This window comes from Anguilla rostrata, chromosome 14, assembly GCF_018555375.3.
Source record: "Anguilla rostrata isolate EN2019 chromosome 14, ASM1855537v3, whole genome shotgun sequence".
NCBI lineage: Eukaryota > Metazoa > Chordata > Actinopteri > Anguilliformes > Anguillidae > Anguilla > Anguilla rostrata.
Window position 1 is genome coordinate 7,418,860 of NC_057946.1, and position 15,306 is coordinate 7,434,165.

Genomic DNA, 15,306 nt, shown 5'->3' on the forward strand with positions numbered 1-15,306 from the left:
ATTTTCAGGTACATTGCACATATAGCAGTGCGTAGTGATTTGTTTGAGACTTTTTAAATACCCTGACATTGAGCACATTGTTTAAACAGAGGCACTTTATTTTGCAAATATGTATTACATATGTTCCCTCATATTACAGCAAGATCTCCTGATAGTAACCTATTATATTTCAAATTGTGTGCATTTAAGAAAGCTGAACTGACTGGACTGAACTGATGAACTAGCAGCCCAGTTTTATGTAATTTTTTTATTTAATTTTGGGACAAAGAAATGATTATTTAGAGCAATCCAGCCTGGCAGTCAGCACTGTAATTCTCTTAATTTTATAGTGTTGCATGTTTTATATATTTATGAGCTTTAAAATTTTAAATTTAGCTACTGCTGCAATACTTTGACCTTTTGGTCAGTACAATACAGTACATTAAATAAAGTACATTTCTTTTCTAAAAATGGCAAAGCATAGTTGTACATTTACTACCTTTACGGTTGAAAATGTATTTCCAAATAACCAATCCAGAGGATAAAATCAAATTTATCACTGATTCACCACATATATTGTGGGAAATTTTTTAAGTGAACAGCAACCTGTAGAACAGCCTTTAATTTAGGAGATAGGCTAAATGAAATCAGCAAAAATAGGTTTAATAGCAACACACTGATCAAATGTGCATAAGGTGTCCGCAGTAGTTTCAATGTCAGCAATAGAACTGGTTTTCAGAAGTGGGGAAAATTCCTTCAATCATTGATTCTCAGAATTGTTTGGGTGCGTTTTCTTGTGAAGGATGACAGACGGGCATACAGTGAACTCATTCTGTTTTCCTGCATTCTTCCACTGAATTGAGTTTTGTGTCCCTGGGGGTGCAGTAAGGTCATGTTCATTTGAATTGCAAAGTTAAGGGCGGCACAGTCCAGGGTCTATTCCTGCCTCTCACCCAATGCACACTGGGATAGGCTCCAGCACTCCCCACGACCCTGTTCAGGATAAGCGGGTGTAGATAATGGATGGATGGATGGAATGCAAAGTTAAATTGCAGTCTGCTCAGGAAACCAATTCAGACAATGTGCGCTCATTCCATGTGTGAAATATAATCATAATCCATAATACAGCATCTGCTAGATAGTCCATGAAGTGCTGTACCTGATGCACTGAATGCATGTATGCCTGGAATGCACACCAGCATGTCACACAATGCCTGTCATTTAATCCCTTCAAATTAGAGAACATTTAGTACAGTCTACAGCCATTATTAAACTGCTGCCAACATGACTTTATTATTTTTTTTGCAAATAGCTGATTGTCTGATGGCTGTTGATTTATTGTGTCGAGATTGCCAGAACTATATACAGTACAGTACCGTATCAGATAATATTTATTTATAAACCATTGATAGGAATCCTTCATTCTGTTTTGTTTTTTTGTTTTTTATTAATGTGGTGTATGAATGTAATATGATTTCAGTTTGTAAGTACTCTGAATAGGTGTGTGTGCACGCAGAGGAAACTAAGTGGCACATTGCTGTTGTAAATCGTTTCAAATGACTGCAGTACCACCTAGTGGCCAGTTGTTACTTCAGTATTTTACTGGTTCCAATCAATAAAAAGTCTAGCTTTTTTCATAATATTCATGAACATATTGATAAAATTCATGTGTAGCAAGTCAGATGGATGATAACTATACTAAATACAAATTCAATAAATGTAGACAGTTGCAGACAAGCTGCTGGTGAAGGTTCTAGTGCCAAACCACATGTTCAAATTTGGTCCTCAAGGTCTGTAGTGCTGCTGGCTTTCATTCTTCCCCTCTGTTTAGGACTGATATAAACCTGGGACAACAGGTGACTTAAATCTCTGTGTCATTCAATCAGTGTCATTAATTGATCAATTAGCTATTCGGTAGAAAAGAAAATCAGCAGGGTACAGTGTGTTTTATGCAGCGGCAGAGCAAAGTTAAAAGACTGCATGAACAATTTATAACACTGCATATGCTACGACTAAAATTCCTTTTGAGTATTTTAATATTGTCATAATTGCTTTGTTCTCAATTAAAATAATGTATGAAGAAGACGTATTTCTTATGCAAGGCTTGGGCTGCCCTTAGGACAAGAAAACAAATATACTAAGCCATTGGATGAACTTAAGTAATGCAAAGAAACATTGATGATCGTTCATAATCATAAATTGATTCGAATGAATGATTACATTTTCTATGTACAGACAAAGTGACCCTCGCATGAGGGTAATATGAAAAAAGCTGCATGTAAACTGGCTGGAGATGGTGAATGTTATTAACACAAACAATGAAGCTTTCCTTCTAAGGTAATATAATAAAACACTTCAAATTGTACTTGAGTGCTGATATTTATATTTTATGTTTGTTATATCTAAAGATGAGTGCGGAACTATTGTGGGTGCATGAATGGCAATTGTAGTTTTGTTGTAATTCTTCAGTCCAGTGAAATGAGGCTGTATATTTCGATACAAACCTGAAAGTGAGGCGTGGCTTAAACTGGAAATTGTAAATACAAGTACAAAGACAGTTTTCTAGCCTAATGTACATTGTTATTGTTGCTTTCAAAGCACAAAACTTGCAATGTAACTCTGATATATCCTAAATATGAAGCATGAAAATAGATAATTTATTCTTAAAGGTGTATTTTTCAAAGAGTAATCTAGTAGTTCTATTAGAAATTTTATACAAGTACATCTTATAATAGTCACTGTCTGATTAACACTGGCGCTAGCTGCAGCTTCAGACTCTGAGATCCCGATAGTCATTTTGTCAGGAAAAAATAAATCTCTCAAATAGACCTGTTTTGTTCAATCATAAGCACACCACATACCATGGATACACTGAAAAAGGGACAGCAGTTTATAACAACGGTTGGCAATAACCGAGGATAGGCAGTTTCAACACAGACAAAAGGTAAACATTTTATTTATAAGACAATTTAAGAAGACTATGCTCTATGAAAGCACATTTAATGAAACAGATAAAAGGAAAGGAACACAAAGGGAACACTGATATATACTCTCATCATCCTCATTTATTTACGTGCACGCATAATGCATTCTTTCAGTCCATAATGTAGGTCCTTATCTGGTCTTTATCTGACATGACAACATCTGGTCATCTGTTTACCCCATGACACAGCCTGGGTCCTGGCTCTTTCAGCCCGAGTTGCAAGACTGTCCAATGCACTGAAGGATGCACTGGTCCTTCTCCCCGCTGTGCTGTATGGCCAAATGGCATCCTATGCAGAATCTCTGATAGCTTGCAATCCATAATTCTTGCAATTCCTGTGTCTTTGTGGGTATATTATACTGATACAGTGCTACTGTAATATAGGTGTACACACTGCTAGACTACTTTCAGTCCCCGGTATATAGTCTGGCCATCAGATTTATTAATAATACAACAAAGCTACAGTGCTTAAACAATACTGGAGGCCAATGCCAGTTCTCAGCTAGACCCTATTTTCTTATCCTCATACATGAATTTGTACATCCTCATACATGAATTTGTCAAGGTCTATAACCAAGCTGTTTCTGTTTACATTTATGTTTTCCTGCTCCATTGTATTACGCTCTATTGCCGAGTCCTCATCTATTTCTGGCTTTTGCACCTCCTGATTATTGTTAAGCTTCTCAGCTTTTTTCAATTTCAAGAAATATCTGACATTTTTCTCAGGGTAAGTCACCTTTGCAAGAGGCAGTTTGTATATGGATTTGATTTCCGTAGTGATCAGCAGGAAGGTGAGCGCTGACAGGCAGAAAGGCCAGGTACAGGCTGGTAGCCCAAACTGTAAAATAAATCAATCAAAGGAATGTTAGCTCATTTGCCACAAGCCACAATTACTCTGAAACCAATCTATGTGAATGGAAGCTATACTGCCTTACTACTGTCTTTATTGATTACTCAATGTCCTGCATATACTCCCATGGTTTACAGATACCTTTCTGACAACAGAAGGTTCATTCAGAAAGTATTGTCCAACATATTCTAAAAATACTTTTCACGATAAATTAAGGTGTGGAATAATTAACCCCTGACTTTAATGAACAAGACTTACTGTGGCCATCACGTTTGCAATGGCAGAGCCGAGGTATGCACAGAAAAACGCTGCAGAGACGAGAGGAGAGAGGTGCAAATGAATTACCGTAGGAATTTAACACGACATCTTCTGCCCCCTATTTGTATGGGCGCCGGTGCACACAGAATGGTAATAAAGCAAAGAATCACAATTTTTTTTTTTTTTTAAATGGGCCACAAACACTCCACAAATTTGAGGTCAGCGCCCGCAACAGACTCCTTTATGGTCAACAACACCACTTGTTATCTTATCAGCGCGCAGGGAAATGAAAGGAGCCCCCCCACTCCCCAATCACTTATTACACAGTAACCCCATCCTAAAACTTTTTTTTTTTTTATACAATCACTTCATCTCGTTTATTTTTGCATGATAAAAAATCGTATACCCTTTCAACTTTCAGAACAGTAGCTCAGATCAACCAAATAAATCATTCAGAAAAAAGTTTGAAATATCCATATGTAATGTACTAACATTGAATTCACTTTTGGTATATACAATGCTGGCTCTTTTGTCTATGTACACATTTCTGTAATACAAAATGCCTCTATTTCGCTTGTATTCAAGCTAACGCTGTTAGCTGGGTCACGTTCTATTTTCAACTCAATACGACAAGAATCCATTAAGAACACGGCCGGTTTATCTGACTACCATAGTGGTCTTTTTAGTGCAGCAGTACTTTGTATAGCAGCCGTTTGGTTATCTGAACTGTGATAGGTTTAATTTTACGTCAATCAGTTTACAGAAAAAATTTAACATTGACTATATACTTTGAAATGAGCCCTCATTGGTGTCAATGGGTCCCAAATGATCTAACTGCATGCTGCCAGGGGGGCTCTGCGTCATGAATATCGTGCTGACAGTGAGTGCGCCGCCCAAAAGCCAGCTAGTTCTCCTAACAACTTGCCATTGCGCTATAAAATGCATTCATAATTAAGGTGGATCAGAGAAAAAAGTGGTGACAGAAGTATTTGAAGAGCATGAAAAAGCAAATCTTAATTAGCGGCTTTATTTTCATGTTTATTAAGTGGAGATTTGGTCAAACCCATTAATTTTTTTTTTTTATCAGTTAGTAGTATGCCCAGGTGAAAATTGTCATTTTAAATGCTTGGGAAGAAAGGATTGCCACAGGTTAAGAAAGCTGGCTGCCGGTATTGACATAACCTACCGCAGAAAATTGCCAGGAGATGCGTCTGCCAGGTCAGGGCGTAAAACATTCCTCCAATTGCAATGCAGGCCAGAACACAATTATAGCCCCATAAACCAAAGTAGATATCCTCAAAAGGTGCAGCAAGTGCAAGACCTGGAAGAAATTGAGACACTGTCGGTGATGTAAATTACATACAATATATCAAAATTATATTTCCCTTTGTTTTATCTTAATTGTGTCCAAGTAGGCTACTGTTTTAGGGTTTCTCTCTGTAAATCTATGACATGCCACTGCTCTCTCTTTTCCCCTCATGGTCATTTGATGCATATGCACATTCATCATACATTAGACCTAGAAAATGTAAATGGGACCATACCCACACCCACTCATAAAACATCCATTGTCTATAGTCACTCACCACCTGCCACGCCCATTACTCTGCCACAAAGTCAAACAAGCAAAGCCCTCACCTGCCACCATGCCAACGGTTGAGCCAATGGTTGCATGCAAGCAAGTAATTGGTGAGGAAATGAACAAGGAAACAATAAAAATTCCTCCAGTCAATGCATTGTCACACCCATATACTTGTCCAACTCCAACTGGCACGGCACGAAAAAGCTGGGCAAAAACAAAATGAAAAAAAATCAACATACTGTATCGACGTTTCAACATTTCTGTCCATATTTCGAAAAATTGTTTTGATAATTTTTTGCCTAAGCAAGACAAAACATGCATTGACTCGAGCTATATAAACAATCGTTTCTCCAGTTGTGAATATCATGGCACTTATCTTTGAACATTTATTGTGGCTGAGTGTAAGAAATCTGGTCAACTGTTTGAAAATTCTGAATTTCCAGCTCAACCGAACAACACAAAGACAGCACCAGCGTTGGGGCAAGCTCATATCTACACACTTAAGCCAGCATTCCAAAACTGCAGACCTGCTGTCCCATTATCCTTATGTATGGATGGTTTACTTCCCAGATGAGCCCTGTCTCAATTCATTAAATTTGACAGAGCTGTTCACTGGATACTGATCTTTATTTCTGATTCACATGTCTGCTGTTGCTTATTAGGAACCATGTTTGCTGGAAGTGTGTTTATCTTACCTTGGCCACGTCTATCTCTGACCAGGTGATGTTAGGGAGGGACGTCCTTGGCTGAATGAGGACCTGAGGAAAGTGATGGTTGTAGTGACCAGTGGCCACCATGTGCAAGCAGACCAAGATGTTGAAAGGCAAGGTGAAAACAGGAAGATCCCATTTGCTGTTGATTGAAGCCAGGGCACTGGAAACTATTGGGCTTGGAAATGGAGATTAAATCGGTAAATCAGTACAGAACTGTGGAAATGGACAGTTCAAGTGAAAACCACACAGTATTCAAAAACTATTCAGAGAAACATGGTTTCAACATTATAAGTTTAAACCTGCCTCACATGTACTTAAATGGAATTCATCCTGCCTCAAATGTACTTTAAATAGAAGGTTCAAAATAACCTCTTAATTGGACCCGTGGTCCATTTAAATTCTATATATTACAGTATTTATAACTACATTCTGATCTCAGAGTAGCACAGTTATTTTATTGCTACAAAACTGGTCTCACATCGAATATTACAGATATGAATACATTACAAACTGGTAATTCCTGACAGGTTTTTCCTGTCCAAACCAGGTTTGTTAATTCAAGCTTTGGTAACGATATGTTTCCAAGGAGAGAAAATAATTTACACTCACCATGTCATTGACAAGAAGATATTTGGAAGTAAAAGCCACCAATACCAGTCACCCTTATCAGAGAACACTGCCATTAGAAGGCCAACCAGGATTCCATTGTATCCATATAGACCAGCAGCTATTGCTTCCCTGTAGGAAAACATAAATGGAAAAAAATATTACAAGAATTAAACATACAACAATTTGCAGGTCATATATATATATATATATATATGGCAACTTGTAAATGTTATAAAGTAATAATTGTACTCCAAATGCTGATGCTGTTTTGCATCCATGAGCATCAACTGTCATCAACTAATGTGAAAATCATGAGGACAGACAAAGATGGAATTACGATGGTCATATTTATAGAATTAGTCATTCTTATGTACAGTCACCATCATATTCCTTGTGTACTCTGCAGATGATGTCAATTGGCTTAATTGTCAGTTAATCTATGATTGGCCTACTGTCAGAGGCTTAAATATAGGGTGAACGATTACTGGTACTCTACAAGTAGTTACTCTATCCATTTAATCAAATCATAACCCCATCATCCAACCAACCAAATCATCAATCAAATGTTAAGCAATTTAAAGATGATGTAGTGTCAATGGTCATAATTTTAGTATAGACTGAAAAACAAGTGTTCATACCTGCTCTGATGGAGAAGGAGGGCAGATATAGTGGCAAACAGCGTGCCCACAAAGCCATTGAGTGCCCACCATCGGTTCTGAAGTATTAATCCACCAAAGATGATTAGGCCACTGAGGGGATTGTTGACAAACATGACCTGTGCTGCTCCTCGAAGCACCCAGTCTAGAAGCTGCAGAAGGAAAAACTGCCCTAGATTTAAATAGAGAAGAAAGTGTAGCTGAAATTGTGCTAGATGTATTTCTCTAGGCATTAAACAATAAGAAGTTTATTTATCACCCTTGCTCTGCAAATTACCACTGACAAAATCTCACTTTTCATCCATTCTCCAAAGATCTTCATGTCTCCAGAGAAGTAGGGGATCACCCTGAAGAGCCCAAGCTTGGCCCTCTGAGCTGTGGAGGGGACTTCTGACTGTTGGTGGCCAATATTTTCTTCGTCCTGCTTTTTGGGGTTTGCAGACATCTCAGGATTTGTATTCATTACGAGAGCTTCCAGTTCCTGTGAGACATCAAGGTTTACTGTATGGCAAATAGATGTTTTTAAGTATTGTTTAAAGAACTGTAGCTTTATGATTATTTGGAAGGAAAATTAAGTACACTAATGAATATATATATATATATATATATATATATATATATATATATATATATAGGCTTTAATAGTTGTCCTTGAATTATCAGTGATACACTATGGCCTAGCCAACAGAAAATGTTTCATCATAAGTATGGAAAATGCTTTACCCAGAACACACGTCAGAAGGTAATATACTAAAAATATATAGAGAAATGAATAATGAAAAAACACCTGGGTAAATATAGGGTAACAAGACATCTCTCAAAAATGAACCATTACACAGTACTCTTTTTTTAAAATGTCATATCCGTCCGTGGGCTTCTGTGATCTGTACGTCTGCATAAGAGAATGTGCTAAATACCAGTAATGCTATGTAATGTGAACCTGAAGGAGGTCCTATCAATATTAAATGAATCATGACGCAAAAGTCTGTGAAATGTACCTGAGCCTGTTCGTATCTCTGTCTTGAACAACTCTAACGACATAGCTCAGGAGGTAAGAGCGGTTGTCTAGCAGTCGGAGGGTTGCCGGTTCAATCCCCGCACTGGGCATGTCGAAGTGTCCCTGAGCAAGACACCTAACCCCTAACTGCTCTGGTGGATGAGAGGCATCAATTGTAGGTCGGAGTGTAGCACGGTGGGTAAGGAACTGGGCTTGTAACCGAAAGGTCGTAGGTTCGATTCCCGGGTAAGGACACTGCCGTTGTACCCTTGAGCAAGGTACTTAACCTGCATTGCTTCAGTATATATCCAGCTGTATAAATGGATACAATGTAAAATGCTATGTAAAAGTTGTGTAAGTCGCTCTGGATAAGAGCGTCTGCTAAATGCCTGTAATGTAATGTAATGTAAAGCGCTTTGGATAAAAGCACTATATAAATGCAGTCCATTTACCATTTCTCTAACTGCCATTCCGAAATGACCATAACTGCAAATAATTACAACTCCTGTCCATTAAAGATGCAAAGCATGGTACTCATGTGGATGGCGTAACTTTAGCACAGCTTAAAATCTTTCGACCCTCAGCCTTCAGCAGCACACTGTCTTGCGTGAGAGATTGAAATGCTTGACATGCCGTTCAGATATTTGGAAAGTTTATGTGCTGCACTAAAATAAGGAAGTAGCTGAAGATTTATTGGCCCAGGGTGTACTGCGTTGAAAAGCACGCCGTAATTGTCTAACCATCATAAAGACATATTAAACATGTCAATCATGAGAAGTTCAGTCATTCTCAATCATGTTCGTCTGTGAAAGGCTGCTGAGGCGTCAGAGTTGCTTGTGGGCTGCGCATGTGAGTCACGCTCATTCACGGATGTATACCTGTCCCTTATCTGTGGTTTACATGTGGCCTGGGGATATTCTGTAGCGCTGTCAAGGAATAGTATTTATATTTATATAGTATCATAATTGGTGGCACACATTTGTGCTAAGATAAGGTTGTATTGTGGCTAATTGTTCAGAACCATGAAATTTGTTGAAATACCACTGCACTACACATTTAAGCCAATCCAAGACTTTATTGTCTAAAAGATTTTTTTTTAAATAGCACTTGTACACTGCTGACACCATTTAAAAGTACATGAAAGCATGAAGTGAAAGATTTTAAGCCCATCAACAAAAATATTTTTTGCCTTCAAAATTAAAGTGTGTATGTGTAAGAGTCCTGTAAAAGAGGCTAATTAACAAAAAAACAAACAAACAAAAAAACATGTGGGGCAGCAGCATAAGTTAATCCTAAATGCTGTGCTCTTCAATGTATGATATTTAACTTGGATTCTGTATAACACCAATTTCCTGCTTTTTTCGTAGTATATTTCTGCACTTTATGCCCATATGAACTAGGCAATAGAAAAATGGCAGATTCTGTCATTTCCATTAAATTATCACCTCACAATTATATGTGGGGAGATGTGTTCAAAGCAAGCATGTTAAACTAAGCATATTAAGCATGGCTGCCTGCACATGGAGCTATGAATAATTATTTAAAAAATGAATCCATTGTGGGAGATGCAAGCAAATAACTCAAATAATGTGGTAGCCAGCAAAGGCATGTGATGCTCCTTTTTTTGTAAAGCCAGAACAAGGGTGCATACATACAGCTACCTTGACAAGAGAGGAGCTCTCCACTTGAACCAGCCTGTGGGCCAGGGAGCACTGGGCACACAGTTTAACACAGTGCGGTGGCACAGCATAAAATATGTTGTGTTCATGTGGTTATAGCTATGAATAACATACATTTTCAAATTTCACATGAAAAATTAACGAGAACTGGACCTTGGTGTCCTCATATGTGGCTACAGCATTGCACATACACACATACATACACACAAACACAGTACATAGAGTAAAAATAGGCAGTTACCTCAGTTTTGCAGAGGGCATAAAAGTGTCCAGTAGTGTGTGCTGGGTGTACTATTAATTGGTTATCCTGAGGAAGGTTATGCTCCCTTAAATCTGAACCCATTTTTTATACTCCACCACATTGCTCCTCCTTTCTTCTGCGTCTCTTTGGGAGTGTTGATTGTACGTAACACAAATGCAAACACGTTCAACAAGGTGAGAATCATGTGAAATATGTTTTATTTTCCAATCAAAGCAGTTTAAATGTTAGCACTCTCGTTTGACGGCTGAATACTGAAACTGAAGTGCATCAACTGTTAAAACACCTCACTTATCCAACATGTAAAATATATTTATTGATTTAAATTTGGTAATTATTATCGAAGATGTGAATTATAAATTAAATCACCAAAGTTGTTGATAGGTAGAGCAAACTTTGGGGTCAACCCTTGTCAAAATATACAACTCACAACCAAATGAAAATTAAGAAATGTATTAATGATACTAAACCGCAGCTTGTTTGTCCCGAAGTAATCCCAATCCCAATATTCAAAAACCAAAAGACAGTAGAGTATTCCAAGAAACCTGAGATGAAATGCAGAACATCAGATCTAGATGCAGGACTCAGATGGCACTTCCAACTAACTGTTACAAACTAACTTCTCTCTAAGATACTTAAAAATGGACTTCTAACTAAAAGAAAGGCGCATATAGTGAAAGAAAGTATGGGGGAGGGAGATGGACACCTCCCTTGACACAAACACAGACCTGCACTCACACAGACACACATATTTACAACCGAAATGGCACATCTGATGCTCAATCCGCATGCAATTAAAAAAAAAAAACTTAACATTGAAGTTTCACTCTTCTGCCACAGGAAAACATATTTGTTAAAACGCCTATGCTTTTGTCAAGAAGGAATCAAAGTTTCAACAGGCTCTATTTGCCAGTACTGTAAATCCTCCAACAAAAAACAACATTGATCTTGTACAATAATGGAGAGAAGCAAAAAATTAGAAAAATGAGGAATGATAAAACAAAGTGGGCTATATTCTTTTTGTGGTTCCTTCCTTTTAAAGGTTATTCCCTTTTGTTTTCATGTGTCATTTTCGGCATTCAGCTTACCCTGTTCTAGTCGCTTTTGGTCCCCTAAAGGTATTCCATTCATCTTTGATATATGTTGTTCATGTCCCTACAATCATGTGTTCAACTGCTTAACCTAACTTGATTCATGTATTGCAAAGTCACATGACAAATGCATTTGTTGAGCCAAGTATGATCCACCCAATGAAGTCACCAAACGTGTATCTTTCACAAGTATGCATAACTTACCAGAGCATTTATTAATTTCTCTTTCATATAAGGGATTGCTTCTTCATGTCCATAAACTGCGTTTTTAGCTTTTCTTCCCTGACTATGCACACGTAATGAAGTTTAATGTCTCTGTGGCAGTCGGTCTGCCTGAGAGGCGGATTGGTCTCAGCTGTGCCGGCTGGTGGAGAGAGCACACGCACCTGGGCTGCATTTACTAATCAGCCCAGGTGCTTAAAGGTGTGCTGCTCTCCACAGTTCAGGGCCGAGACCGAGAGCTAACACCGAGAGCGCAATTATGAGTTCAGGTTTTGTTTTATTTTATTTTATTTTGAGCACAAGAAGAAAGCGATCCTCAGCTGAAAAGTTGGAATACTGTCACATTGGCGTGTGACAGTCTCAAAATATAAAGAAATAGGTAAAGAGAGAAATTATTTTGTCCTAAAAATCTGAGCCATCTCATCTTCTATATGACCAGCCTGTAATAATATGATTCCAATTGCCTACCACTGTTTAGACACCTAAATTATTAGTTTATTTCATAGTAAATTATACAATTATCCAGGACACAACCAACTGTGTTTATTAATTGCATATTTTAGGGACCACAAAGATTGTTAACTCCATTAAGCAATATATTATAAATATGATATATCTATCATATATATTATTATATCATATTCTATATATCATACTGATCAGTGATGTTGGTTGTGTTTTGTTGTGTAGTGTATTGCGTCATATGTGTATGTATGTATGTTATGTTCAGCCGGTAATAATATAATAGTATGAAGGCTAGCTCTGATAAGTCTACCTGGTGTGACCACTGCTGAGCTATCCGAATGTGGTGTGCTAGTGTTGAGGGTTGTAGGAATCATTTCCCAGTTTACTTCCATTTTTAAATGTTTGGACTCATAAGAAAACAGTGTTGAAACATCAGGTTGTTTGGATATTCATCATTGAGCTGCTAATGCATTTGAAATGCATGAGTGAAAATGGGCGTGCATATAAATCTGTCGGGCAGGAAAGAAGATCCTTTGGGGACTGTCCAGTTATGTGTGGCAAGACTGGTACCGCTATGGTACAACCCCACAAATCTTTTTGAGTGCTGCTGTTAGTTTAGTTTCTTGTCGAGCATGGAACACAAATGCAAAGGAAATTGTTGTTATTCAACAAATTGTGTTGTTGGTAAATATAGGTTGCATCTGACATTTTACATTTACATTTTTAAAATTATGACACTGAAATAAAACTGCTTTTTTCGTTTTTTGTGAGCTTTTAATCTTGTTGTTTCCTGTGAGATTTAAGCAAGTAGCAGTGACCAAGCCATGAACGTGATACAGTATCACGATGTGAGGGAAAAATTAAAATGCTCCCTGCCAGAGATGAGAAACTTATTCAGAAAGGTTTTAGGGAAGAGCAGGAGTACGTTTTTATCCAGCTGCCGAAATCAGGACGAACACATCATAGCAATGGCCACTTTGAAATAATGCGTGACCTAGTGTTCAATTCACCATTTTATGGTAGAAACATTGAAATTTGCAGAATACCTTGGACTAGTGATGCTCCATTCCAAAACAACACGAATTTTGTCACAGTCCAACTACTTATGGACCACACTGTATGTCTTTGGAAACATTGTGTATCCCTTCATTAGAATATGCCATTTCTTGTTTTTTCTCTAATGATTGTGTAAAGAACAAAACTTTCTCAAAAAAAATAAAATAAATAAAAATAAACAAATAAAAAATATATAAAAATGACAAAAACAAACAAGACCGACCAAGATTCTTTGTGGGTAAAATTTCACGTTTCTGGGAGCTGCATAAAAAATGGAAAAGCGCCATTTTTGGGTGTTGTTATCGTTGTGCATGATCTCCAGCCAATTGCTGCAGAGGGTGCCAGAGTACTTTAAAACACAGATCTAGGTGTGGAGAAATGGAACCGTTATATAATCATTTTGGTCTGCAAGGTCACAAACTGAGAAATGCACGGTAAAGAAGAACAAATAGTCTTACCAACGAAAAAAAAAAAAAAGACTAATGACTAACAGAGTCAAGTGTCCTCTTCTTATGTAAGTGGTCTTGAACTGGTGACGTTAAAGAACCAAAACTAACTCCAAGCCGGAGACACAATTGAGTGTCACAAAGAGACAGAATGAACTGTGTCATATAACATGGAATGCTTTTTAAATGAACCTGTTACATATGACAAATATTTCCCACTGTAGTGTGTACACAATACAACCACTTCACCTTTCATCTTCCTAATCATCTAATTTTATGTTCATTGTATTAATGCAATGTATTTCTACATATTGTTGAGGTAAGGAAAATAGTAATATATCCTAAATAAAATCATACAGAGTAACAAAAATAGCTCAGCTTACCTGATCTACAAAAATATGGTATATGTGAAACAATGAATAAATTAAAATATGACTTCATGCACATTTGCAGAAACATCACATTTTTCAGGAACATTGCAATTCTGTAGCTGATATGCATAAACTATGACTTATTGAGATACAGTGTTAATATGGAGGTTTTGATTTAATTGCATGTCCCCTTAAACAGTCAAAGTGCATTTGGTTGAATATGGCCATCTGTATATCTTATGCTCTAAAGATAATTATGTAGTATTTTAGTTCCCTCTAGAGGATAGTAATAGTAATATGCTTAGTCTATTCCTGTGCAGATCTGGATAAAATATCTTAATTAATTGTTTTTGAAATTAATTGAAATTAATTGTTTTCATGGGATTTTATGTGACCCAAAATAAATGAATAATTAAATAGGATTTAGTCATACCAAACATTTTCTGCGATCCTTTTAAGTTTATAGCACATTGCAACCTGAAGGGATGGCTTAAATCTGCTATGTGTCGGTCGAGGATCAGGGAACTACAAAAAGCTCATACTACACGTGCTTATACAGAACCGGAAACTTCACAGACAGTTTTTTTATACCAAGACACGTCAGTGCATAGCACCCAATATGAGAAATCATATGTCAAATGTGCTTTATATGTGACCCATGACAAAGCAGGTACTCTTGCTTGTTTTGATTTTCAACAAGTAGGACTACAAGCCATTTGCCTACTCTGTCGAAAGGAAATGTACTGTATGTCCTGTTTTGTCAATACGCTCCCTGAATTATATGTTTCCAAAATGATGTACTGCTAAAAGCATTTCTCAACTGTTATTTGACATTTGATTTTGTTTACCCTTATTAATATGTATGTTTGTTTATGTACATACTAGTATTTAAATATATTTAACTACTTATAGTTACAAATAATTGAATTAATACATGTGTTTGTTTGTTGTTTTTTCTTCTTCTTTTGAACCCTATCATGACTGCAGATTCTAGAGAAAAAAAATATGAATAAAAACAGCATGATTTCAGACCTGGAGTTCACATACTGTACACTCCAAGACATCCATTGTTATAAAGAGGAAGTGGAAA

The 15,306-nt window shown here is 37.1% G+C and overlaps 1 protein-coding gene across 4 annotated transcripts; it reads right to left on the minus strand.

Moving 5' to 3' along the window:
* Nucleotides 1–3,024: 3,024 nt before the first annotated feature.
* On the minus strand, nt 3,025–12,017 carry LOC135239645 (urea transporter 2-like). 4 transcript variants are annotated; one of them, XM_064308463.1, is made up of 10 exons: nt 11,861–11,995; nt 10,548–10,691; nt 7,925–8,111; nt 7,613–7,802; nt 6,975–7,103; nt 6,348–6,540; nt 5,709–5,856; nt 5,257–5,391; nt 4,071–4,120; nt 3,025–3,800 (listed from the first exon to the last, which is right to left on the minus strand). In XM_064308463.1, the coding sequence occupies exons 2-10, from the start codon at nt 10,647–10,649 to the stop codon at nt 3,486–3,488; spliced, it is 1,449 nt and encodes a 482-aa protein (XP_064164533.1). In that variant the 5' UTR covers nt 10,650–10,691; nt 11,861–11,995; the 3' UTR covers nt 3,025–3,485. The 4 variants fall into 4 exon arrangements, with proteins under 4 accessions (XP_064164533.1, XP_064164535.1, XP_064164536.1 ...); XM_064308465.1 differs by lacking the exon at nt 10,548–10,691 and having other exon boundaries at nt 11,861–12,017; XM_064308466.1 differs by lacking the exon at nt 10,548–10,691 and having other exon boundaries at nt 7,925–8,131; nt 11,861–11,973.
* Between the last annotated feature and the right edge of the window lie 3,289 nt (nt 12,018–15,306).

What these genes read in the sequence shown, in the direction of transcription:
- LOC135239645 (XM_064308463.1), bottom strand. Translation starts at nt 10,649, where the DNA reads ATGGGTTCAGATTTAAGGGAGCATAACCTTCCTCAGGATAACCAATTA. An exon ending in ATGCCCTCTGCAAAACTGAG is followed by an intron (nt 8,112 to 10,547) that starts GTAACTGCCTAT and finishes GATGTCTCACAG; the next exon opens with GAACTGGAAGCTCTCGTAAT. An exon ending in CTTTGGAGAATGGATGAAAA is followed by an intron (nt 7,803 to 7,924) that starts GTGAGATTTTGT and finishes ATTTAAATCTAG; the next exon opens with GGCAGTTTTTCCTTCTGCAG.